This window comes from Dryas octopetala, chromosome 8 (assembly GCF_963921425.1).
Source record: "Dryas octopetala chromosome 8, drDryOcto1.1, whole genome shotgun sequence".
NCBI lineage: Eukaryota > Viridiplantae > Streptophyta > Magnoliopsida > Rosales > Rosaceae > Dryas > Dryas octopetala.
In genome coordinates this window covers 7,087,961-7,115,779 of record NC_141373.1, presented here as the reverse complement: position 1 = coordinate 7,115,779, position 27,819 = coordinate 7,087,961, and the positions used below count along the sequence as shown (strand labels likewise).

The following is a 27,819-nucleotide window of genomic DNA, read 5'->3' as shown; positions in this document are numbered from 1 at the left end:
ATTTGTGCAATGTACTGCTCTTAATGGAGATGTAGCTTTGCAAGATCTAATCCAGATCATATGTTGAAAATCGAATATGTGGTGTGTTGCATGTTGCACACATCTTTTGTGGAAAAACATTAAAAAAAACAACCCAAAAGTCAGCAAAAGAGCTCGAGTCAAAATTTCCAGCGAGCAGTAAACTCGAGCTAGTTTTAAAAGAGGCAAATAAGCTCGAGTCATTTTGGCCAGAGACAAAAAAAAATAAAGACTCGAGCTGAAATGGACAAAGACAATTAAGAGCCAGAAAAACAACATTATAATCAACTAATGTAGGTATCAATTGTCATATCATGTGATCAATTAATGTATATGCATGGTAGCATTAGTTTTCTATAAATAGTGTTAAAGGCGCAACAAATCTTTTTGTAGTATTAGATCTCACAACCTTTTAATAAAGTTGAATTTCAAATATTGAATTCATATATACGAGAATAGTGGTAAATCAAACATAGTTTACAAAGATTTCTAAATCCATGTTGGTGAGAAATAAGTTATGATATCCAAAGAGGACAACTTTGATCGATTTGATAAACCAGAGAAGTCATTGGCTGTCTTATGCCAGGTTTTCTAACATGAGAAAGACGAGAAGGCTTTGACAAGGCACACAAAAGATTATGAATGATAATTATATATATTATGTTATCAGATTATGAATCATCAATAAAGTTTTGTTAATTATACATATTATTTTGTAAGAGTGTTAACTTAAAAGATTAAATTATTCATTAAGTCAATTTTATTATAATACGTGCACACCATCGGTGCATATCAACTTATTGAGACAATTGAAATATTGGATCATCTAATACAATCATACAACATTTTATTCTATCTTGGGTTGGATATAATTAAATCCCACTGCCCTTATGTAGCATACTTGGCCTTGTAGTCAGTCCAGAGCTGATCAACACTCTTCCCCAGCAGCTGAACAAAATAATCAGCACTATAACCACTCCTCATCTTCTTGTTCAACTCAGCCACAAACCCATTTCTCAGACCATTTAAATAGTCCAAAAACCTCGCCGTAACGTCGTAGCCCTGGTCCCACCTATCGCCCTGTCCCGGTTGCACCCAGTGGCCCGGCACGTACCTGGCCTTCAACCTCACGTAGTCGGCGATCCCTTCGATCAAACCCCCGGGGGTCTGGCCGTTCCCGTTCCACTGCCACACGTGCGCGGATTCGTGGTAAAGCACGCCGCTGAACTCCCCCTTCAGGTCCCCGGAGTAGCCGGCTATGTAGCTGGCGCTGACGTGGATTTCGTCGTTGCTCGTGTACGCAACGCCATCCATGTTGTCGATGAAGAGGCTGACTTTCGCCACGCTCTTTTGGTCTTCGGGCGTGTTCTGCTGGAATAGGCGCCATATGAAGTCGGTGGCCGAGATTAGGGTTTGCTTGCTGAAGTCGGCTCCAAGTTCATTGTCGAAGCGGACGCCGCCGGGGGATGTGCCGGCGGTGTTGGTGACGACGTAGTCGACTGCATGGGAGCCATGAAGGGCTGCTAGTGAGATGAGCAAGGAGAGGACAAGCATGTTGTAGTACTGAACCATTGTTGTGAAAGCTAGTATATATATATGCCTTTGTTTTTGGTTTTGATTTTGTACAAATGTGCTATTGCTCTATGGTTTATATAGAGATAGATGCTAGAGAGTAACTATTGAAAAGTCAAACTTTTTTTGGTATGACGAATTTACGACTTCAAATTTTTAAGCTGTGTCCTTTTTTTTCTGCGTACAATATTGGCAGTGTTTCATTTCTCACTTTATATTTCAAATAAGACTATATCATTTCGTGTGAATATATTTTGTGAATAAATTTGATAATTCTAATATTATTGAAAATATATAGCTGCAACCCATAGTCAGTCTTTGCCATTTACAATTACGTAAAGGCTTTTAACAATAAAATTTTTGTACATATATGTGATAGTCATATGTGTGACATTTGTGACTTCCATCTCACAACTTACATGCATGTGGTTCCGACCTCTTTAATACGTGAGACTTTGAACGAAAATAAGGGCAGTTAGCTAAATATAGCTATCATTGACTGACCTTGACTTGGACTCGGCTATGGACTTTTTCGGCCGACCGACTTGAAACCCAGCTGGTCATGAATCATCCATATAGCCCTTGTTCCCGCCACCTTCCTATCTATTATCTTAGGTCGTAATGAATTAAATTACCTAGTCACATATTTGCTGGATTAGGTAGCTAGGTTTGTAACCTTGTATGTGTATTGCAACAAAATGAGAGCAAGATCAACAAAATACCAGATACAAAACAAGCAGCAAAACTAATGACAAAAAAAAAAAAGTTGAAAATTCAAAAACAAAATAAAATTACGTACACCGGACACCACGTAAAGCTTTTTCTTCATATATGCATCTTCCGGGAGTATATATTCCAAATTCTACAATATTGATGATGATTTCGGATATATATTTCTGTCTGGTCGAGGAAGCTTCAAAGATGACCAATTCTATATATATATGGTCAATGAAACCGGCTCCACTTTGCTGATTCAAGGTAATTGCTATCCATCATGATAATTAAGGGGAGACCGGAGAGGATTAACGAGATAAATTAACTAGACAAGAACACAATGGTCCACATTACTTAATCAATTGGTCAAAGGACCTAACTCTTTGAAGAAAAAATGTGAAGAGAATTAATGACCTTACCTAGCTATGGCCCATAGAAAACTATTATTTCTGTATATGTATGTTCTTTTTCCAAACTTTCATCATCTAAACGACTATTCTGGTGATATACGTGCTAGATAATTAAATATCAGGTAAGTGATCATTCATATCTGGTAATTGGGACTGTTGTATTGATTTTCGATTATAGATATATAGAATTTCTTTTATATTTTTTAACACAGTATATCGTCATACCCCATTTTGGTGGAGGAAAGAAAAAATCGTAGCCGCTAGAGAGAAAAAACCTCAAAACTTTGTCTTCGGCAACCTGAAATCCTAGGCCGCTGCAGGCTGGTGTTTTAACTTTCATAGTTTGTCGAGTCCCTCTTTGATCAACGGTTAGTTCTAGTTTTGGTTGAGGGGTTATAGTTTTGGTTGAGGGGTTATAGTTTTGGTTTGTTGAGTCCCCTTTCTTATTCTTAAAGATATTGGCTTGTTAATTTAGGGTTTTTCTCTTACTTATTGTTAATAGAGATGAACTCTCGTAAGTTTCTTGTTGATTTTTTCAGTTATTTTTCAAGTTCGATGGTGTTTTGGGAATGGGTGATGCAAGTACGATTGTTTATGATCGCACAGAGAGGTTGTGGTAGTTATGGCCCAACCCCTTGGTCGTGTTACTTCCTCTCAACAAGTAGAGATATTGGCACTTTTACACGAGATCTTGTTTGTCTTAGGTGCTGGGTTTTCTTCTATCCTTTTGGAGTATGATGCTCAAACTATCATATCCCGATTTCAGAAGATGAATGATGATTTAATTAGCTCATGATAAGCACCTTTTGGAGGAGGCCGGGCCAGGAGGCTAAGAGAGCTTGAATTCAATCTTTCGAGGCTAATTGTAGTTATGTGTTTATAATTAATTGTAATGGGACATGTCATACTCTTGCCTGTTTTGCTTTACATTGTAGGGATCTTACTAGCTAGTTAGGTGGGGAAGCTCCTGTATGCATTCAACAACAGCTTCAATCATTATAACTCTTTTTGTTTTTTTTCAATAAAATTATATTTCAATCGAAAAAAATAAAACTGCCAATCAATTCAAACATTCAGACAAAAATAAATAAATCAAATTGAGGCGTGATTTGGTCATATAACATAGAGCCTTGGGGATAGCCTCTACGTGATGAGTGGAGAGTGAGGAAAAGGGGAATTACAGTTCTAGCTATATCATGAATTCGATCACATTCAATGTATTAAAAAGATAAAAGGATCAATTACAAAATATTTACACTAACTATAGTGTCACTTTCAATTTGGTACATAGGTTCCAAAACTTGACAATTAGCTAGGTACACAATTTTTGCTCCGCTTGACAATTAAATACCTTGCGTCACCCCTTCCGTTAGATCCACCGTTTTCTGCTTATGTGTCGATGTTAAATGTCACGTGACACAAGTGGGACCCATCTTTCCAATACTTTGGATTCCAAATCGCTCTTTCATGTCTATCAAATAGGTATTACAGCTCATTCTTATGTCTTAAATACTCAGCTTAATTATGGGCAGAAAAGAGTAAGCTGGAATCTAAAATGTTGAAAAGATACGTCCTGTTAGCACCACATGGTATTTAACATGGACATATAAGCAGAAAATGACGGATCTAACAAGAGGAGCGCGCGACAGAATGTATGTAATTGTCAAATAGAGCAAAAGTTGTGTACCTAGCTAATTGTCAAGTTTTAAAACTCATGCATGTTCCAAATTGAAAGTGACACTATAGTTAATATAAGTATTTTGTAATTGACCAAAAGATAAAACATTGCAGCTGGGTCTGCCATTCATATGTATATTATAGTTGGCACCTATTTTTGTATTGTACGTGTGGTAAGCAATGTGCTACATATTGATAACAAAACTCTTGGATATATTATATTGAATAATATTCTCAAGCAAAAATTTGGAGCTGCAAGTCTTTGGGGTTAGCCCAAGTGGTGATAATGGGTGGGGTAATGGTTAGTATTAGGTTAGGTTTAAAATTCGATTCCCTCTAATATAATAAAAAGAAATATTGGAGCTGCGATAGATGCTAGGACACAGCTGCTAGTTTGGTGCAGCTTGCCACATTCAATTTCTGAGCGATCCAATTATTCAGATTAGTCATATATAAGTAATTACTACCAAAACATTAGTACCAATAAATTCAGATTGTTTAGCACTTTGCCCTAGAGTTTAACTCACCTCATTGGGACCTTTATGCACATCGAATTCTGTAATCCAAATGGACAGTCTAGAAGCAGCAAGAGTACGTGACAATAGCAGATCTTATGTGAAAAAGCTTTCCTCATTATATACACTACAACAAATATGGCTTAAAGCCACTTTGAATTGAAACTAGATTGAAGTTAGTGACAAATGACATTTTTTTGAGTCACCAATTAATATTTTAGTTGTTTTTAAAAATTTTGGTGGAGTTAATAGTTATCTTAGGATCCACTAATTTGTACAATGGTTAACTAATAAGTGGCTAAACAAAAATGGTAACCAAAATAGAAAATTAGTGGGAGTAGGTAATAGAATGTTCACCAAATTTAGTTAGAATTTGCACCTATACCTTTTATTTTGCCAGGAATTTGCAATTGCACCTATACTTAAACGTAGGAAAAATAGTGGAATTACAAAACTTTTGAAAATCTATTTAGAAAATTATAAATTTATTTCCTAGTATCCTACTGCATATTTTATTAAAATTTTGTGTGAGATGTTATAATTGTAATTTTGCAACCTAGGGTTTTATTATAAAATGTTAAAAACCCATCTACAACAATCACTTTCTCTTTTCCTCCTCAACACAGCCGCACCTCTCTTTCTCACTTCTCACTTCTCTCTTCTCTACCGTGAGTCTTCTCCGGAGACTCCACCTCCGTCCGGCCTCCAATGGTGACGAGACCACCACCAAAACGCTCATCTCCCTCTCATCTTTCCTCCTCTGGTCTTCGTCAACCCGAACACCCAGCCATCGACATGATTTAAAGTCACACATAAACCTCCTTTTTGCCGGCGATTACATTATTCCGGCGATGGAGGTATGTCAAACCACTCTCATCTTCACTTGCTCATCGCTCTGAGTTGATGGGTGCTTTCAGATCATCTTGATGACCACCCTAGGCGGCGGTTCGAAACCCTAACAGCCGCGACTCTCCTCCTCCATTTTTGGCGACATCAATCTGCAAGATCTACTCAATCTAAGCCCAAAAACAAACAGGTTTCTTTGTCTTTTGTTTTTTGTTTTTAAAGTTTGAGTTTCTCTATTTAGTTTTCTTAATTTTCATTTATGATTTTTTATATAAACATTTTGATTTGGTTTAATGTTTGCTGAGCAACTCTTTTGACTTCGATAATGGCATGTTTCTAACTCTGAAATATGATTTTTTGATTCTCTTGCAGATTTATGTATTTGTTATATGCTCATTATCAGAGGTCAGCTAATCCATGAGCAGGGTGATTTGAGTTCGAGTAAGCTACTTCCAGTCTTTTGAGATCAGTAGAATATATTAGGAAATGTGTGATGTAATCTAGATAGCTGAGTGATAGCTGACCTATATTCCTGTAATGATCTTTGTTAAATCAGTGTTTGGAACACTTGTGAAATTCCTGCTATGTAAAGATTAAGGTTAAATATATAAATATGTACCTTTCTGTTTATTTTCTTTAATGTAAGATTCAAATGACTTATTGTTATGTTGTCTGACTTTTTGCATAATTCTTGCTGCAATACAAATTTCAGCAAACACCATTTGAAAATAATAGGGTTAAAATGATTTGCAAATAGCACAGAACTGAAAAAATGCAATTCAAATAGCTGCAATTTTAATTTGGTGGGAAAATGCTTTTTGAATCCATTAATTATTTAGTCACCAAAGTACATGGAGGCATTCTTTTAATCCAAGTTGCTCTTCACCAATACACCAACTATCTGCAAAATGGTGAGCCTCTATTTGCAACTGCCTGCAACATTGGTGGAGGCAGAAATTGTCAGCAGTGTTGGTCTCCAAACTCCACCATTCCAAAAATTTGGTTTGGGTAGCCACATTGCCACCCCTTTCTCTGCAACCAGCAGCCTAAGAGTGACTGCATAGTAGCTATTTACCCTTCAAACCAATTTTTAGTTGCTAATGCATCAATAGATAACATAAACCAATAGTGGATTTAAGAGGAAAATGGTGTAGTGATATCTTCTTGTTAACTATTATTAGTTTGGTGATATTTTTCTCTTTTATTTAAAAAAAATTCAAAATTCAAAATTTCCTTTTTAAAATAGAAAAACAAAAGTACCTAAGAGAAAATGAAAAGCGGAAAATTTACAATTGGACATTTTAAGTCTATTAATTATTAATGGAAGCACTATTTGAATTGCATGCACTCCAAAATTAATGTCATCCTACACTTCAAAATATATAAAGTTTCTCTTATATTTGGTGTATATAATGACATTTTTGGAGTGCAAATAACATTTCCCATATTAATTCCCCTTTATATAATTAGGGTAAAGTTGTTAATTATCTCATACATATTGGTAGATAAAAAGAGGGTTCTTTTTATTATAACACCCACGTACATCTTACTCATATATTCCAACTAGCAAGACTTTTTTTGTCCAAACTAGCTAGCAAGACTTTTAGGGAGATGATTTTTAATTTACACTCTAAAAAAAACTTTATGCACTCTTTATAGTGTAGAGGAGTGCGGAAAGTCATTTTAGAGTGCCAAAATCATCTCTCAACTGTTAAATATAACTAATATATGTATATCAGTTTCCAAATTTGTGTTTGTAGTCCCTCCACAGCTGATGAACTGTTTTCCCAAGAAGCTGCTTAAAGTAGTTGTCACTATAATCATTCCTCATCTTCTTGTTAAGTTCTGCCACAAACCCTCTTCGGAGGCCATTGCAATAGTCCAGGAACCTTGCTGTTACTGAATAACCTTCGTCCCAGCGTTGACCCTGACCCGGTTTTACCCACCCATTCGGTACATAACCCGCCTTCAACCTCACAAAGTCTGCAATGCCTTCTATCAATCCACTAGGAGCTTGACCCCTCCCATTCCACTGCCATGTATGTCTCATCTCATGGTAGAGTACCCCATTAAACTCTCTTTTGAGATCGCCCCTTATTTCCTGGATTTGAAGGTATCAAATAGCAATGTTAATCGAGGGTCTGAAAATACAAAAGCATCGCCATATATAATATGAAGCATATATCTAACTCTAAAATCAATTGACAATAGATGAAGAGGTCAAAGACCTTAGTTTTATGTTCTTGACCTAGAAAAAACATTGGTACTTTTTGTTGAATCAGGAAAATTTGAGGAATTAATATTGTCGAAATTTTAGAGCATGCCTTGATGTACTTAGCCGAGACGTGAATGTCGTTGTTGATGGAATACGCGATGCCATCCATGTTGTCAACAAACAACCTTACGCGGGGGACGTTCTTTCTGTCTGCGGCCCTGGTTTCCTTGAAGAGGTTCCAGATGAAGTCTGTGGCGGCTCTCATTCTTTGCGTGGTGTAGACCCTCCCCAGCTCGTTTCTGAAGCGGACACCGCCGGGGGTGTTTAGAGCCCGATTAACAACCACGTACTGGACTGCATGAGCTCCATGCAGATCAGTAGCTAGGGCTAGGAGAGAGGCAAGAATCAAAGAAAGGAGAATTCGAACCATGGTACTGTTTAATTGTAATACTAATTAAGTGATTTTGGAGCTTAGGTTTTGCTCATTGTTCTGTGTCTTTTATAGAGTCGGTGTATATCATACATCGTTAGCAGTAGGGTGTTCTCTCTCCAATCATGAGGAGCCATGCATTTCCACTATAATTTGTGGTTAAATTAATAATTTTCACTCTTTAATTGAACATTGTTTTTTTTATTATTTTTCTTTCAATTAATAAAACCAGTTGTGATTATTCAATGAGTAATACTATTGCGAGTATCTCAATGGATCACCAGTGAACTATTAATTATAATAAGTTAAAATAACCCAAATAATTTATTCTTATTCAATAAGAAAAAGTTTCTTAGGGTGTTCTTTCGCAAGGGCCATAGGACCTGAAGAAAATCCTCCTGGTCTGCTTAGCTTTGACTTTGTCGGGTCGTGGGTAGCCTACCACAGATTTTAGAAAAGGGCTGCTATTTCTACACCTTTTTTCCTCTCACTACACACTCATCTTTATTAATTCGTGAAATTACTAATTTACCCTAATGTTAAAATACCGTAATAGACAACTTAAAAAAAAAAATTCAGCCACCCTTTCCCCCGATCCCAACCTAGCCCAGCCCCTACCCTTTCCCTCTCTCTCTCTCTCTCTCTCTCTCTCTCTCTCTCTCTCTCTCTCTTCTTTTCCTCTCTCTTTCTCTCTCTCCCCTCTTCGACCGATTGTAGGAGCTGGCTACCTTGCCGGCCTCCAGATCGGTGGACATAACCCTGCAAAGTCACGGGGCCCTGCAACCGGTCGGAGAGAGAGTGTTAGAGGAGAGAGCGAGAGAGATAAAAAGGGAGAGGAGAGAGAGAGAGACATAGGGAAGGTTACAAATGAAAGGAGAGAGAGGGAAAGAGAGAGAAAGGGCAATCGGGCTAAATCGCCGACGACGGGCCATGCGCGGTGGTCTGAATCGGGATTTAGGTGGTTGGTTCTTGTGTTTTTTTAGGAAGGACGTTTTTAAAATTTTAGGGGTGTGTGTTGAAAAATTAAATAACTAAAAAGAAAAAGGAATGTGAGGTGAGACAAGGGTGTATAGTGAAAGAAAAAATGGTGTGTAAATAGCAGCACTATTCTAAAAAGTCTATGTGAAGCGTTATTAATGATTAGTGAAGCCATGAAATTTTTTTTTTTTTTTTTTTCGGGGGAATAGTTTGCTATACAATACAATACAAAGTTGATAAGGTCAAGAGCGAGAGTTGATAAAATCTAACAAAGCTTAGATTATATGCATACAAAGTCTTTAACCAATTGATGCGCAAAAAAGAAAAGAAAAGTCTTTTAACCAATTGACTTTGTCCAATGAAGTTAGACTGGTCTCACCATTGAGAATTGAAATGAGACCAGTCTAGGAGTGCAATTTGGATTAAAAAATCTGATCCGAAAATTTTCAATTTTGACAATCATTTTGGGCGGATTGGTTTGGATGTTGAGCACTCCTAATCTAGGCCTCCTCATTGTTCCCAAACGAATTCATGCCTGCAGCTGAATGCAAAGTCATCTTAAATGCCATTGGCGCACCCAGTGACACCCATTCAAGAACGAGGGTTGTGATTCCACGTACTCAGAAAACTGGACAAGCACTCTAGTTGAGTTTATTTAACCAGCTGATTCGGGTTGGGCCGTAAAAAGTGATAATGGGTCAAGCTCAACTAACTTTGGACAATCATAAGTATCTTTCATTTGGATCATAAGTATCACGAGCCCAAAAGTCCATCAGCCTCATCAACAAGGTTGCAGCCCAAGAACAATTTGGGCTTAATCCCAGCTTACCCGGCCTAATCATATAGTGGGTTGAGACAGCCCGGTCTTCTTAGTAGGAAGGCCAAGTTCAAATCTCAATTGTGGGCCTAGGCTTGGCCCATAAGTTGAATTGTTCGGCTTGTTTCTAGTGGACCATGGCCCAACTCGTCCGGATAGACTTGCAATCCTCAAAATTTTCTGACTTTTTTGCCTTTTCACTCTCTTTTACATTGTCTATTTTTCGATTTATACTGATTTTGATTCATATTTATTCTTATTATAGTAAACATGCCCTTATGTTCTTAACCGTCTCCCCAAATTTTCATTCTCTTAAGTCTCATTCATTCAATTTATTTCATTTTCAAATTGTCGCACTAGTATTCTTATTATCCAACACATGATTACTTAATTAAACATCAATTTCAAGAAATTGAAAGGGCAATTTACAAAAATGACATGTTTTAATGAAGCTCCTACTTTTATGACCTTGGCGCCAAAACTCTTACTTTGACTCTCTAAAGTAGGTGAACATTTTAGTGCGGACACTAGTCGTGTAGCAGACAGATCCAATTATACAAAATTTATACCCTAGAATGAAAAAGTGAACATGTCTAGATCTAAGGGTCATCGACGCATCCGTATGCCATACACCATCTGCATGGTAGAAAATTCCCTAAAGTAAGGATCCATTCCATTAATTAACTTCTAGCACTGATTGGCCCAAGTCAAATAAGAACAGACGTTCCCTTATGTACCCTAGTAGATTAGTAGTGGTAGGAAGCCTAACCAAGTAAGGCTCCATGACTAGACTGGTAGCAGTGATGTAACATCTTACAAAATAGGGTCAAAGGTAAATTTCACTCACCTATATGACTATATCTCCATCAACCATTCAATCTAAGATGTTACACTAAATTCTTGTTTGGCAGTATTTTTAGAAGTTTTTAAGAGCATTTTTAAATAGTCAAAAACATTTTTACTTGTGTTTGGCAAAAAAAAAAACACTTTTGAGTTATAAAAGCACTTGGAAACGCTTCCAAGTACAGTCACAAGAAGCATTTGAATTTATTTCGGGCTCGTTTGACACTGCTTTTAAAATTGGCAAAAGCGTTTTCAGATTAGTAAAGCGCTTTTAGATGCGTTTGACAAAAATAAATAAAAGTGTTTCTGGGTTATAAAAGCGCTTTTAAGTGTTTTTTGAAAAGCACCTGACCCTTCCTCAAGAAGCACGTTCAAGTGCTTTTGCATGAAGCACTTTAACATTTTATAAAAATTTGTATGTGCTTATGAGTATAAGCGCTTTCAACAAAAGCACTTCTAAGAAATAATGTTAAACATGTCAATTGTTTACAAAAGCGCTTCTAGTGAAAACACTACTGAATAAAAGCGCTTCCTACAGAGGCACTCCCAAACAGGCTCTAAAAGAGAATAACTAATAGTACATCATTGATGACTAATTAGAGCATTAGACTCCCTGGCCAAAAAAAAAAATTAGAGCATTAGACTCATTAATCAGCCGACACCATACCGACTCACTAAGAGCTCACTTTTTTTTTTTTTTTTTCCTTTTTTTCAAATGATTATTGCAGAGTCTTCTTGATGCTGTTGAAAATATGCATCAACATAAATGATAAATCTTATCAAGTTTGAGGGAAATATATATTCTTACGGGCCGGTGTAAAATGGATTGGGCCAATCCAAGCACTGTATATATGAGCTTAAGTGCTTAACCCTGTTAGTAATCGAGCCATATCTGACCCAGCACGAGCACGACATCAACATGATATCGTGTGAAAATGAATCTTTAACACAAATACAACATGAATATACGCCAGAATTTAGAAAAAAGAGAAAGGTATGCATAACTGTCACATTGATATGTATTGGAAGATTCAGAACAAAACCATTTACAATGAATGAACAGCATTATAGCAACTGTGTAATCCATCCTTAACATGGCCTTAGAACAGTCATTTATGTTGGCCCAAAAAAAAAAATCAAAATGACAACTGTGTTTTCTACCAAAATAAAGAAGAAATTACAATCAAGAATTATAGTACTACTAATTAATCAAGGCTGCGAGAGAGCTTGCAGTTATATATATCCTTCTGTTCGTTGGAGACTTAGAGATATATGCGGAACCATCACATTAATTTGGCTCCTTCAAGAAAGTCTTTCAATGAATTGTGGAAACAAATCAATGTGAGGTGTTAAGCAGAGAAATGGAAGTTTCCCATATGCTGATGATGATGATGGTGATCAGTGACCGCTCCCCCTGCGGCTGGGTCCAGAGTAAGCTTGGCTTAGAATGAAACTCTTTAAGGACTTCAAAGTGGTGTATTGATCATCAGAGCCTCTAAGAGGCCTCGAGGCCTCAACAACTTGCACAGAGTAAGAGAGCAAAAGGATGAAGAAGATGGTCATGGAAATGGCATTGAAAGCCAACACCACAACAGAATGAGACTTCATTTGAGAATTCCTGAAATTTGGGTTGGTTTCTGTTGGGCTTAAATTAAGAATGTTGGGAACTTTGGGATATATGAATTGGCGATACATACAGGGAGGCTAGCTAATTGTTATATAGAGGTAGAGGACTAGAGAAGTACGTGAGAGTTAGGGAGGCTTTGCTTTTTGTTGAGATTGACTTTGGTGTTGTGGGCTGGATTGTGTTTTCTGAGTTTATGTACTTGGAGTTTGAAAATCTCAACCCAATGGCATTGACTAATGAAATATCGGTTCAGTTTTGAAATACAGAAATAAGTCAATTGTTAGACCAACATTATAGCTCTTTAATCAGAACCAACATTATAGATAGTTAAGTTGATATTTTAGTATTGTAATTTATAAGGACATATACATATACTCTTTTCTGATGTATATGGCTCTCTCCTCTATCTGTCTCTAGTTGGCCTTTTCTGACTATATATGTATGTTGCTTTCATATGACTGAAGCACAAGATCCCCTTTCCCCGACTCAACCTACTCTTTTCACAAGTAGTTAAAGCCCAACTTTTTCTCCTTTAAGACAAAATTGTATTCTATTTGTTGGGTCTTCCTCTTTTAAAACTTTCATTTGGCATTTGATTTGGGAATTGGGATCTCTCTCTCTCTCTCTGAGAGCTGCTTCTAGCTACAGTAATAATACTATTTAGTATTTAATCCATACTTAGGTCAGAGTTGGAACCTACTCTTCTTCTTTGGTCTCCTTTGTTATTTAAACATTGCATGATAATAACAAAAAACCATTAAAACAAATTATTTTGTAATTTAAATCAATAAAAACATCTAAGAACTAATGTATAAAATAATCAAGTGGATGGCAAAGGAGGAGGAAGATGAACTTGTAGGATTGCTAGAAACCAATAATGGGCTTCAGTTTTGGTGAGAGGATATACTCTGGATTCATGGGAAAAAAAAAAATATTGGTGGACAAAGAGATCGAGGTGGGTGAAATGATAATATTAAGGGTGATAATAGTGTTTAGTGCATGAAAAAAGTATTATAGTGTATGAAAAAAGTATTATAGTGTGTGTATGAGTTGGTACATTAGGTCAGAGCTAGCTAGCCACCCTTGGAGGTTTGGATGACTATTTACTACTCTTAACATATATACCATCTGACCAGGAAGTATTGATAACGTACAAGTGGAGCCATTTCATCTTTTGTAATTAAAAACAAAAAAAGGGAGATTGATATTCTTTTCACATTGCAGATTTTAATTTGTTTCCTTTTTATTGGTAAAGGTCAATTAAAGTTTCAAATTCAGAGACAACTAACTTTATAGATCAAGCCACCTGCTGTTGATGTTAAAAATGCATGCATGAAATCATCCATTGTAACTATTCCTAAAAAATTTAGGTGAGATAATTACAAATTGACATCTAAAATGTTTAATTACCACTTTGAGAAGTCTTTGAAAACTTGGGTTTGAGTAAAATCTTCAAAGGCAATCAGGTAATGCCTTGGACCCCCATAATATAGAGAAAAACTTGTGTGTGTATATATTACTTTATTTTTATAAGATCTTTTCAAATATTGGTTATGTGTACATATTGTAAGAATAAAGGAAGTATATCCTACACACAAATTTGTCCCATTAATATATAACGTATAAAATCAACCATACACTTTTATTCAGCAAATCGTGCATTGAATATCAATGCAGTAGATGACCATAGATAAAATTCAAGCACAAGAGTCAGGAACATGTGGCAACACATATATAATACAGAAAGGTTGAATTGGTCTCAAGTCTCAACCCTCAAACCTTTGAAGTCTTTGGGCTGGGCCAGTCGGCCATTTTTTGCGGTTTGTTATGGTTTTCAGACTCTCACTGGGGGAGCAAATTAACATGTCCATATATTCCACAGTCCACAATTGTAGAAATGGAAGTCCATTTAATCTTTTGTATGCCACATGTCAAAGGCAAGTCCTAATTCAACTATCTCTTTGAATCTCTTCTCTTGTAGTTCATCAAAACTATAAAAGAAAAAATAAATAAATAAAAGGATGACCGTCCAAATTTAACAAATCGACTCTTTCTGTAACAAATAACAAAGCATGCAGATTATATAGCACGTCAGCAGCACCACAGGTTTGACCAAATAACAAACCAGCTTATAATTTCAAACCTCATCAGCCAAACGTTTGTATTTATTTAAGCATTGTACATCTACCATTTTGAATTAAAACTTGAAAGAATCATTAGAGTACTTCATTTGAAGACTCCCAAAAGCGATTTGAGCATTTATTTGTTGATATTACACTTATTTGCATTAATATACAAAGTGTTTTTGTGGGTTTAGGGTTTTTTTAGAGTTGAGTAGGGAGGAAAAATGATGTTGGTTATAGAGTGATGTTAGATTGGGTATAGAGATGATGTTGGGTATAGGTTTAAGTGATTTTTTTTCCATTATTAAATGACATATCCTTATCGGTCAATTTGTAATAATGTTTCATTAAAGTGTTGGAGATAGAAATAAATTTGTTGGGGCTAAATAGTAGCACCCTTTCCTCACCCCTCTTCAGAAAATAATAATAATAATAATTATTATAACTTCTTTGTAAAATTACTAAAAAGAACATACCCGAAAAAAAAAAAAAAAAAAGCGAATTGAAATTCCCATGGCTGCTCACCTTTGAATTTTGATGGCAATTGACTTGTGAGGCGCTCCACACAATTGGTGAGAATCCAATTGAGAGCATTAAAACATGTTAATTTATAGACAGAGATAACTATTTGTGATCATATCTTGACAAGAGTAGTGTAGTTCTTAAACGTAAGAAATCAACACAACAAAACACCACCAAAAGGGATCTAACATCGATAGAATTTTCAGTTGAATTTCTTTTCATTAATTAGGACAATATAGAATATCAATTGAAAAATTGGGCAATGCTTGTGTACTCCAATTTTTATTTGACAAATATATTCTTTTGAAGAGAGAATCATTCACTTTCTTCTGAAGAGGTTAATAAAAGTTAGGATCAATTACAAATTACCTACACAAACTATAGTGACACTTACAAGTTGGTACACAAGAATCAAAATCATACAATTAGATACACAAATTCTCTTCCGTTATATAATTTCATATCTCTGTTACTGTGGCTATTAGTTTTTCTGTTATCTGCTTATGTGGTGGAGGAGGAGGAAAGGATAGGGGCTGTTGGGGAATAATTGGGGGTGTAAGGAGTATATATATATTTTTTAAAGAAAAGTTTGTAGGGTGAGAAAATAAGAATGGGGGAATTGCTCTGTAGCCTCTGTTTGGTTTAATACAACACACTTTAGCAATCACCTCTCAAGAAATTATACTAAAACCCTAAATGCTCGTTTGATTCATTGTTTTGGAGCTTAGGTATGGGTATGAGATCCCATTCCAATGTTTGGTATGTGCATTATATGGATTTCAGATACTAATGTAGGGGACATCTGATACCTTTAAGCCCCCTTGGGTTTGCAATCCCCGAGAAGAACTTACCTGCAACAGCAGAGATGCCACATGCTATCCCCTCCCCTCATCTCTCTCTCTCTCTCTCTCTAATTGGGATAACACTTGTCCCTATAACAGCGACATGTTTCATAGAAAAGCATTTATTCCGTTTTTATATGACCAAGCTACCCTCGTTATAAATCAAAATTTCCAATTTTGTCCCGAAAATCTCTTGGTATTATTATTATTATTATTATTATTTTATTTAGTTAAAACCCAAGGAATTCCAAACGACATTCATTTTTTTCACTTCATCTAACATGCAGGTGTTTTAAACATACTGCACTTGGTTTTGCTATGTTCTTCAAAAAAATATAGGTCTTCTATTTATTGTAATGTTGTTATATGATTTATGGTGACAAATTGGAGTAAAGGTAGTTGTATTGCCGAAGGACATAAGCATTTTAGTTAACAAGTATAAATAATTATATATATATGATAAATAAGGGTATTATTGGAAAACTGTACAAATGTTGATTCCTATTACTGCATGAACCAAAAATTGGAATAAAATAAAAACTATTTCTTGGTTACCATTCTTGACATTTCCAAACAATCCATCCCGCGAACCAAACTGGCCCTAACTAGAATCTGCAAGGCACTGTCTTGACTCCGAACCTAGTTCCACCCTTCTGGACCTTGCTCAGAAATTGCACAGGGCGCTCTTTGGATGTTAACAATCAGCACACTGTGTGAAGTCAAATGACAAGAAGCACAACTCTAGCTAAATGTGCAAGTTTCCTCCATACCTTTCAGTGACAGATGCCTAAAAGATTCAATCACACAACAATGAGGAAGAATGAGCCTAACACGAAAAATATCAAAACCTGAACATAGTGTCTTGTTATACTAAAAACTCGATAAATCTTGGCTGGATGATAAGAAAAATGATAGCTCTGTTCTGACAATAGAAACATGATCCATGCCTTTTCTTCAACTGGTTCCATTTTTTAAAATGCTAAAACAGATTAAGAAGATGATGCACTACCTAGAATAAAAATAACAACTCACCTGAAGGTAAGGAAAGACATCGTTATATACTTGTAAGAAAAATTTTGACTTCATTGTAAACCTGATACAGTATCCAAACTCCAGTCAATATTTACTTGGTATAATAATTAATTAGTATTCAAAAATAAACTAAGAAGCAAGTTGGAAATACACTGACACCTAAACATGAATTGCATCCTCCAGGGTATCATTTCAATGTAAATACCAATTTAAAAGATGATCATAGCAAAGCAGATAAGGGATACATCAAATTCCAAAAAGACTAATAATCATGGAACATTTAAGGAGGAGGTGGAGAAGAAGAAAAAGGAAAGGAGAGTGAGTGAAACCGAAATACACACTCCTATTTTCGTGCCAATAATGAACAGATTGAATGCATAAAAAAGCAGCAGATATTATGAATGAGAGAGAGAGAGAGAGAGAGAGAGAGAGAATGATCTCAACTACCATCTATGTTTACCTTCTAAGAAGACGAAAACAAACATAGATCTCTTCAATATCTGAGTCAATCTTTAACCTAATATACTGCCTGAGAAGCTCAGAGAAGCTGTATACAGCTTCAATCCAACTATCAGAACTTGAATCCAGAGGATGTTGAGATTCCAAGATAGTATTTCGCAGAATTGCAGATAGATTTCCACTTGACCCTGATTTGTAATACATCTCAGAAAGAATATTTAATGTCATGCACTTGCTGACTTTGAACTCATCAACCCACCCGGGAGGATTTCCCATCCAAAGTTTCTGGTTCAAAGCAGGATCATGTGATCCAGAATGATTCTCTTTACTCATACCTAACGATTCCAGAGGTTTTTCTGTAAGAGCGCCCAAGGCAGCACTTGAAGATGAGTCATGTCTCCTGTGTGCTGGAAGCTGCCCAAGTATGTCGACTCTCAGTTCTTGAGGCAATTGTTGTAACACTGAGGTATCTACTTGACTTAAAGATGAAGGCATTATATCAGTGTTTCCAAGACCTGATGTAGAAATTTCCACATCATAGGACGCTCCCACAGAAGGCATTGCTTGTTTTTCCAAAACTGTATGCTGCATCACAAAAGGAGAGATGCCAATGATGCAACACTATAAAATCCAAAACAAAGATGCATAATGCATGCACATAAAGAAAAACAAAAAAATATATTCATTTTGGACAACTAGAATAGCAATTTTTCAGTAACAATATCCTTCTCTGGAACAAGAAAGCATATGCATTGAAACGACGAGCATAGATCACCTAAGAAAAAGATAAAAAACTGAATCTTCATTTAACATTCACAAATTTAAAAGCGAATAAAAAAATTCAGAGATTCTTAGATGAAAAAGTTCAACATCGAACCAGATAACTTAATTAGTATTGTCCAAAACAAGGTTATCTGACACTAAAGCTGCATTGCAATTATAGCCATGTCACCGAAAGCTATTATTCTGAAACTGAGAAAAACAGCATAGGCATAAGGAATTTATAATATATATAGATAACTTGTAAACAATGAAAGTTTTTAAAATAGTTCTGATGAAAGATGCTTGACCTGATATATAAAGCATCAGCAAAAAGAACTGCAGAAGAAAGAGCAAAAGTTGGAAAATTACCTTGTTTCCTACTACTATTTCATTCTGGCGGACCATATCATTAAAGAGAGGTCTCTCACCCCCATTCCTCGCACCTAAGTAGATAAATTCAACATGTCCATCAGGCACTAGTGGAAATATAATAGGGTGGGCTATTAATTGACAAGTGAAAAAAAAGAATACCATTGACTCGCTCATGTGATACAGTAGAACTGGTATTTTCTCGTTTATTTTTAGCAACAAAATCAACTAACTTCCCACCATAGATTCCGTTTAATTCTGAAAAGAGTTCTGGAGGAAGACTCTCAATAACTCCCAAATCAAGATGAGATAAAGGTGGTGGTGCTGAAACCTGGTCAAGAGAAGGTTCACTACTAGAGTCATGGTTGGCCACTGGAGTTTGAATACCAAGTGAATCCTCGCATAACCGGCCTGAAGTTTCATCAGTTCTTCGGTCCGCACAATCTGTAAGATAATCGATTGTGAATAGTGTTTATAGCTGATGTCTTTCAAGCACACTATCCCACATTAAAATAAGTATGACCAAATGCCAACCACAATATGACAATATGGGTTAAAGCCAATTTTGTACAAAGAAGCGTATATCTGATATTTCATATATGTTGATGGACAAAGAGGGTTCTCTATATAATATTGTAGATATTATCATATAAAAAGATGGGCAGATGATAACATAACCTACAGAAATAAAAAATTAACATTTCTAAACGATAACATTATTTTCTTTGGAAGTAATAATAACATAACAAATAATTGAGAATAAACTGTTTACAAAAAGAATATATATTACCTACATTCACCTTCTCCCCAGCTACAGAATAAAAATAACATTGTTCTTCTGTACTCATTGAGGCAGACATGAGCCATGATTTCAAAGTGTTTTTTCCCACTCCTGAAAGCCAACAAAATTAGGGATCAATTTGACTACAGAGAAAGGTCAAGAAACATAATAACAAATGATATAGAACATATCTCTTCTAGTCAAAGGCACAACATATAAAATTTATGGCTGAAATGACTTTATTGAAAACAGCACTATATTGAATAGTTATACTGCTTAAGTGAACTACTCAGAGTAATGCAACTGCACCTTGCTTTGAAGTATCTGCACTCTCAAGCTTGGAAACTTGCAAGCCAATACCCCGAATCTCCTTGACATCTATGTACACGTACATAACCAAAGGGTTGAAATGGAGTAATAAACTTATAAGTTACTTTTACATAAAAATCATTTCGTACAATTGAACTTGAATAAAGAATTTCCACTATAAAATAAAAATTAAAAATTAAAAAAAAACCTACAGTGACAACCCACCACCTACTCAACCATCACCATAACTACAATGCGTCTTGATCACCAACATATTTCCACATGAGATTTCCCTCAACCAAGACCCCACCGCTGATTATGTAGCTGTTATAACCATGCAAATCATCATCTACCCCACTGCCCCTGAAACTTATCACCATACTCTGCTTATAATTTAAAGCGAACAAGCACAACCTCCACTGCCTTTGTCCATGACACAATTCCTTGTCCACTACCCACAACCAGTGCCCATGGAATAGCATAGATACATTGTTGTTTCAAAAAAAAAAAAAATTGCTCTTTCTAATTAAAATTCTCTTATCCTGCTTTAAGAAACAGGCAAAAAAATTTATAATCCTAGAAAACCAAAATCCAAAGACCAACCAAATATGATGCCTACATCAAACACGAAATATCAGCACATGAAATTCTGTTGACTTTCCTTTCCTAGGAAGTTGTTCAGCTTCATTACAAGACTGGTAAAATGTAGGGATTTCTTCCATTTATACAAAAAAAAAAAGATATTTTATAAAGTGGAAAGTTAATTTACCGATAGAGAAAGACCCAAAGAGCTGCTTTGTTATTCTCTGAAGCACTTCCACATCATCAGTAGCAACAGGAACCTAATATAAAATAGAACTTAGATCTTGGGCCCCAAAAGCGGAACATTATGAAGATACAAGAAGAATTATGTATAAAGACATGCATACATGCATGGATTCTATATTGCTATCTGCACGTGTGTATATTTGTAAAGTGCAAATAGAGTATATTGCTACCGTTAAAGAGTGGCTCAAGTTCTCACAGTCTCCGCAACCCATATACTTGACTGGCTCCTCTGCGTCTTTTCTTCTTTTTTTAATCTATAACAATACATCACATAGAGCACACCATTGTCAACCTTAGTTCATAGCACCCAAGATTACCATGGCACAACATTTCCTTTCAAGAGATAAAGAGAGAAGCATAATAAACAAAGCCCACTCAACTCAACATCTGAAGTGCAACCCAGTTATTTGAATAAAATTCAGAAAGGGAATAAACCTTAAGGGTAAAGGTACGCCCCTGCACTCCACATCCTTGCAAGCGTAAAGAAACCTCCTTGCAAAGATTTGAAAGGAAGTACTGACACTGAAAACAATTTAAAATATCAACTCTTGACCTGCCTATGTATAAAAGTGCTGTTAATAGGAAAAAAATTACAAGTTTATCAGACTACCCACATCTTTCAGATCCTTGAACCTCACACCCCAATTCACTTCAGCACCAACAGACTTGCTTTCCTGCACAACAGACAATATATAAGAAATGCTTAAATGATGGTAAATAACACGCAATAGAAAAGGTGATGTTTATATTAAAGAGCTGAATAGAACAAGGAGTGTTCTCAATTTCTCATTGTTTGAAACTTGAACTAAGAAACAGTGCACTTCTATAGAAAGTAAGCAGTTGATTTTAAAGGTGAAGGTATGTTCTTTGCCAAACCTGAATCACCCCAACCAACCGATTATCTATGCCCCTACTATGATTCCACAACATCTCCCCAGTTTTCATTCCGAAGTCCTTTTGAAGGGAGTCCTGAATTAGCCAAGATAACATACAAAACACTTGATCATTTGCACATGTAAATACAATCAAATTGCAAATTATTTTTCTACGAGTGAGAAGAATCTGAATTATGAGCTGATCCATGAACCTCACAACCAATTGCGAGTGTTGTAAAGCATGCTATTGCAAGAAATATAACACATTAACAGAAAAATCAGTGAATGATTCTGAGTCATCATTAATCCACTTAAAAATATGACAGGTTGCTCCTCCTTTTACCTTTGTCTTTCTAGAGTCTGTTTACTACTTCAATTTTCCCCATTCCCATTTTCGATATAATTCCTTACTTAGAATATTTATTAAATACTGAAAATTACTCCTCATAAATTAGAACTATAACTTAACCATTCCAATGCCTGAACATAACAAAATCAAGGCACAGATAAGACCTTGGAAATCATACGCAACTGTCCACACGTCCAAACATTTTGCTTCTTCAACTTTTCCTCTAAAGCGTGCCCTATTCCTGGAAGTTCCTTAATTGGAAGTTGATGTAAATAATCATCCACCTGATATACTAGAACTATGTAAGTAAGGTGCTATGCAAAAACATTTGAGGAGTTGTCCACATTACAAACTGATATTCACTAAAATTCAAAATAAAGTCTGATAAGCAAATACAAAGGTCAATGTTCAGGATTTAAATGTACAAAGCATACAAGTCACCCTTACTTCCATCCACGGAAAAATGAAAGAACGATATTCATATGCTTGTGACCAACGTGTGTGTGTGTGTAATGCAGAATTTTAAAAGAACAAGAGTCCACAGACTTTAGTTCCTTTCACAAATTTAAATTTAAAAAAATAATAAGGGAACTACCGAACTACATTGTAGGGTGCAGATACAACATTATTAAACTACAAGAATCACTAGGTATTCAACATCAAATGAGAGAAAAAGACAAACACAGACAAAATAACATCACAAGTGAAATTATGGAGGAAAAATCAAATGAAAGACACAAAATTTTTCCAAAGGGACCTTGACTATTATTTATCTCCAAGAAACAGGATAAAATTCTCGTGAAAAAGTCAACTAAGGCTCCCTGGGTGATGTACAAAAAGAGAAACCTCACATATACACATGCATGCCTGGTATCACCTTTTCCCGGTGTATATTAAGTGAAATGAAATGGGAAAAGAGATCGGAAAAAAAAAAAAAAGAAAAAAAAAAAGGCATGTAAGTGATTTGCATACAAAATATCATTTGAAGTGTTGATGGTTAACAAATATAATAACCTCTTTTCCGCATGTATAAGCAGTATAGTTTTTTATAGCATTCAAATGGAAATAAATAAATAAATAAATCCACATTGGTTTGAAATATGAAACAAGATACAATAACATACAAAAGACCACACCAAAAAAAAAAAAGAGCATACCCCCTCAGGAAGAATTTTGCATTGACCATCTGGTTTAGCAGTTCTAGTGGCAAGGCGAGCCATGAGCATATTTGTTGCTATACCAGCACTTGCGGTGCATCCTGTAGTCTCAAAGATCTCTTTCCTTATTTTCGAAGCTAACAGCTCAGGATCTACCCCTTCTGAGTCTGCGACATCTAAAAATGCTTCATCACAGCTTACTGCCTAAATTCAACAACTTCAACATTAACGAGAATGCAACTGAAAACTTATGTACTTTTAAGAACATGTTTCCACAAGGATACCTGTACTTTGTTGCAGTGCTTATGCAAGATGTCATAGAATTGATCAGCTACCTGCACAACAGACCACCATATGGCTCACTGGTATCCACTCAACATGGTAAACTAATGATATATGAAACAGAGGAGAAAATTATTCTTATTCCTGTCAGAGAAATTTAGGAGGTAAAGTTATGAGATGCTCCTTAAACCTACCTCCTCATACGCTTCAAAATTATATGGAAAAATGACAAGATGTGGACAAAGAGCCTTGGCATCTCTAACAAACATCCCAGCCCTTACTCCTGAAAAAGAGAAAAGAAAACTTTTGAGTACAGAATATAACCTGACAAAACATAATAAAGTTTTAAGGAAGAAAAAAAAACTACTATTAAGACTTGTCACCAAAACCAACCAAAATCTCGGGCAGGGTAGTTTGCAGATGAAATTTCAGCAGTTCCCTTTGGATTATCAGAATGACAGACAGCTACTGGCCTATCCTTAAATTCAGGATGTTTCCTGATGACCACAGACACAAAAAAGCAGTCCTACAGCAGCATATTGGCATTATCACACTATGTTAGTTACACAGAAACTTCATCTCATCTAGAATATTCATATTGCACATTGTTCCAAAATCAATCAACTTTACAACTGTAATGAATCCATCATTCGAAAGGATAAATCAGGTCAACCTCCTATGAGCTTCAATGAAATTACAGGGACCCTGTATTTTGAATCTCACAATGGCATGCCCTGACAGTTCAGTTACTAGAAAATATTTGGCCCTGAAGATAGAGGCTTTAAGAATGATTTTCATAACAAATCTATCTACAGGAATATGGGAGGAGATGACAATGATGAAGTGTCAACAGATAGCATGGCCAAGGAAAGTTGAAGTTTTAAAACATAAGGGAGGTCTGTAATTACCAGAGAAGTATAAAAACATAAGAATCATAATTCAGGTTTAAAAGCCCTGGATTTGGAGGGTACCATGTCAATATGTATAATGGAAGTCTTCCGGGAACTAGTAGGAGCACTAATATTAGAGTCCGTGTTCTTAAACCCTTTAGTCGAACTGGGAAAACGCTTACGATACCGGTTTCTCCAGGTTCCTATGAAGTGCAGCCTTGAGCTCTGCAGAAACAGAAGATCCAACAGGGTATTACCAAACACTGCAAGTAAGTATTTTTACTAACTAAACATAACAAAACAGAAGCCAAATACTAATCATTCACACATAGCAATATAACTCAACATTGGAAGGTTCTCAAACAGTATAAGCAAAGACATCAGTACCATCTAAATCAAAAAGTCAGAACTACCCACTATATGCATATTTTCCATGATTTCCTTAAAAAGAGGTGCCTTTAGAGTTTCAATTGGTAACTATTTAAGCATAATTGGGTTTAAAAATTAATGTATATGCATATTATCAAATAAAATCTGAAGTTCTAGAAAAGCAATGCAAGGAGTATGCCAATAAGTCATGGACTGCAAGATATACCTGAAGTATCAGTAAAAAAGTATATAACCTTCTAAGTAGCAAAACTGGGGAAAAGAACGGAAGCTATTGATTTAGAAAAGCTAATCAAGGACATAATTTAAAAACAAAAGGAATTAAGAATTTTCATCAGCAGCTATCTATGATACAATATGGCACTAGCAAGGGAAAGCACTCAATAATTTTCTAGTTCCGTACCTTAAAATAATTTTCCACAAAATTGGGATCTCCAAGAGTTGAATGACTTTGATTTGACACAACATTTTCTGAGCTTGGTAAGCAGTAGCTGCTAACTGAAGCAGAGGGTTGGTCGGTACTACATTCAAATTCATTTTTTACACTGCCATTATCTTCTGCATCCAAAGTAGTCAATTCTGCTACTCTCACTTCACAATATTTTTTACTGCCTATACATGTCTCCTGACCAGATTCTGCACTGTTGTTCTCATACATCATGTTATCAGACTCTCCACTAATTTCTCGTCTGTGTTCCGTGAATCTGCACACTTCAGATACATTAGCATCTTTTAATCTGGATCCCATCAAAGATGTATCGTCATTTTCATGTTTTAATTGAGCTGCATCTCTCAAAGCATCGATGAAGTCCGGGGTTACTTTCGGAGCAAAAAAGGCTGACAATCTTGGTTGGTTACAAGTAAGCTGGTCAAGTTGGTAAGGAACCCCTGCAATCAGAAAAATAAATTCCGTCGCAATTAAGATAATGATGTACATGATACTTCATATCATCCTTTCGAAATCAAAAAAAGGAGGACAGTGAGTAGAAGTCTTCAAAGCATGACCAATAACAATGGGGTAAAACATGTTAGAAGGTCCTACACTAATTATTCCTTCGAACAAATACCCCCAGTCCAGTCCCACCCTGCTAGTTTCTGTTGCATTTATTTTAATGTATCAAGATACAACCCCAATTAGTTGGTACTAGTTAGTAAGGCTTAGTTGAGTCCTAAATGGCATCTATCAAAAGAAGACCAAACTAAAACTTTAAGAAAAAAAAAGGCAAAAAAAATCCATGAACTTACAACTCAAGAGTTTGTTAGCAGAAACTGAATCTAAAACCCAGGTGGGCTTCACCACTGGGAGCCCTCCACTGAAAGACCTGAATTCCAATCAATAACGCTAAATCAAGTTTATTGAACAGTAAGGCATGGAGGGAAATCAGCTTTCATGATTTTTTTTTTTTTTTTATCTTAAAGGAGAATAATACAAACCTCAGATTTTTTATTTTACTGTTAGCAAGATTACTGCAAATGATATGTGTAACGCGATTTCTCGAAAAGTAATTTTCAAATCTTCCACCATAATTCAACATGTAGCCTCGCAGTTCCTGAAACAGATTAACATAAACAACACTAAGAAAACCCACATGAAACAACTCCTCTCTCTTAGGTTGCCTAGAATCATTGAGGAAAATCAATTAAAAGGAATCTCAAATTATACATTCTCCACTACTTAGTTTCAATCCACATTAATGTTAAAAAGCCTTCTACGGGCAATTGATTTAAATTCTGGTTAGAAATAAAATTTGCGGTTCGGTTCTCTTTTTCCATTCTGCTTTTTATGTCTTCTATATCATATGAGAGTTCTCGAAGCCAAATAGAGGTCAACAATAAATTATGAGAAAGCAAATAAACCTGACTGCTCGGAACTGTGTACCCATCTACAAATATAGAAACCCCGCGAAAAATACTCTTCTCGGAGCTCAAACCACTATGCGAAGAACTCGAAGCGTCAGTATCAAACTGATTGTGAAGTTTCCTGTTCTTCTCTACCATGTAACTGCACTCAATTTGGCAAAGAGGGCAGTCCATAAATCCAAATTATATAAATCCAAAACTGAATAAATATTAATAAAAACAAAAATACGGTTGTCAATCGTTCACAACTACAAAATGAACTAAGAATTTACGACAATAAATGGAGCAGAGAAATGAAGGAAGTACCTGCCGAAATCGGAGAATGGGGAGTTTTTGAAGGAGGAGCGAGAGGAAGAGAGAGAATTGGAGCCCCAAGAGACGCCTAGGGTTTTCTGGTTGGTCTTCTTCTTATTGTTACTGTTCGAAGAGTTTGAATTGGAGATTCGCTTGGCTCTCTGGCCAGACGAATTGGCAGAGCGAGACGAATCCAAACTCATTTTCGTTGAGAGAAAGAGTGTCGGGGAAGCTGTTGACGTTTTTAGCGGTTCTGATTTGTGTGCCAATGTTTTTTCAAATGAAGCGGCAAATCGAAAGCCTATTTATATGTATGTGAAGGATTGACCGACCTTGTTGGATATCCGCGGGTGGTGGTAGGCCGGTAGCGGGTTTTTTAACGGTCGGATCCGGCTGGGTTTTTTGTCATTTTCTTTCTACTTGAAGATAAAAATTCACAAAGAATGCCCTCCCCCTAGCAATAAATGCCTTTGTTTTTATTCATGTAAAAAGTTTAGTAAGAAAGAAGGATTAGTCAAAATAGTCCCACATACAATGAACTAATGACCATCGATCCTGAAAGAAAAGTCACATACAACAAACTTGTGAGGACTAGCCTTGGGATTCTAAGCGCTCTAGCATATTCACATCAAACAAGAAAACATCATTTGGAATTATTTGGAATTTTGAAGCAATTTATTTTTTTGTATTTCATTTTTTAAAGTTAAAACTTAAAAGAACATTTTTTTGATATAGAATTTTTAGGTATTTAAGTAATGGTTTTAATCCAAAAAATTGAGCACTTATTTGGAGTTAAACAATTTTTTTTCTAAAACAATATAAAGTTGGACAAAATTGAGGATCTTTTTTAGACAAAAAACATTGAGAGCTCAAAGCGGTTGCTTCACCAAATTCTCTTCAACGTCGGCCCTATGACTCAAACAATAATTCTTCCCTTCATACAAAAAAAAGGGTAATTCATGCAAATTGAGTAATTTGACAAATTGGCCAAAATTTAAGACATTTAGGGCATGTTTGGTACACCATATTAGACTCT

The 27,819-nt window shown here is 35.8% G+C and overlaps 3 protein-coding genes across 4 annotated transcripts; all 3 read right to left on the bottom strand.

Moving 5' to 3' along the window:
* Window positions 1-760: 760 nt before the first annotated feature.
* On the bottom strand, window positions 761-1,628 carry LOC147276665 (uncharacterized). The gene has a single exon (XM_086254465.1). It carries the CDS (start codon window positions 1,588-1,590, stop codon window positions 907-909), a length of 684 nt encoding a protein of 227 aa, XP_086110591.1. The 5' UTR covers window positions 1,591-1,628; the 3' UTR covers window positions 761-906.
* Window positions 1,629-7,487: 5,859 nt separating this feature from the next.
* On the bottom strand, window positions 7,488-8,397 carry LOC147276664 (uncharacterized). The gene is made up of 2 exons (XM_086254824.1): window positions 8,077-8,397; window positions 7,488-7,853 (listed from the first exon to the last, which is right to left on the bottom strand). The coding sequence occupies exons 1-2, from the start codon at window positions 8,395-8,397 to the stop codon at window positions 7,488-7,490; spliced, it is 687 nt and encodes a 228-aa protein (XP_086110950.1).
* Window positions 8,398-16,632: 8,235 nt separating this feature from the next.
* On the bottom strand, window positions 16,633-27,035 carry REV1 (DNA-directed DNA polymerase). Of its 2 annotated transcripts, XM_086254054.1 has the most exons (23): window positions 26,796-27,035; window positions 26,487-26,631; window positions 26,064-26,179; window positions 25,875-25,951; window positions 25,033-25,517; window positions 24,324-24,467; window positions 23,746-23,878; window positions 23,547-23,635; window positions 23,355-23,405; window positions 23,071-23,274; window positions 22,078-22,197; window positions 21,566-21,658; window positions 21,304-21,363; window positions 21,125-21,211; window positions 20,860-20,943; window positions 20,631-20,703; window positions 19,862-19,930; window positions 19,562-19,663; window positions 18,934-19,215; window positions 18,772-18,845; window positions 17,642-18,225; window positions 17,182-17,242; window positions 16,633-16,936 (listed from the first exon to the last, which is right to left on the bottom strand). In XM_086254054.1, the coding sequence occupies exons 1-23, from the start codon at window positions 26,984-26,986 to the stop codon at window positions 16,895-16,897; spliced, it is 3,366 nt and encodes a 1,121-aa protein (XP_086110180.1). In that variant the 5' UTR covers window positions 26,987-27,035; the 3' UTR covers window positions 16,633-16,894. The 2 variants fall into 2 exon arrangements, with proteins under 2 accessions (XP_086110180.1, XP_086110181.1); XM_086254055.1 differs by lacking the exon at window positions 21,566-21,658.
* Window positions 27,036-27,819: the final 784 nt, after the last annotated feature.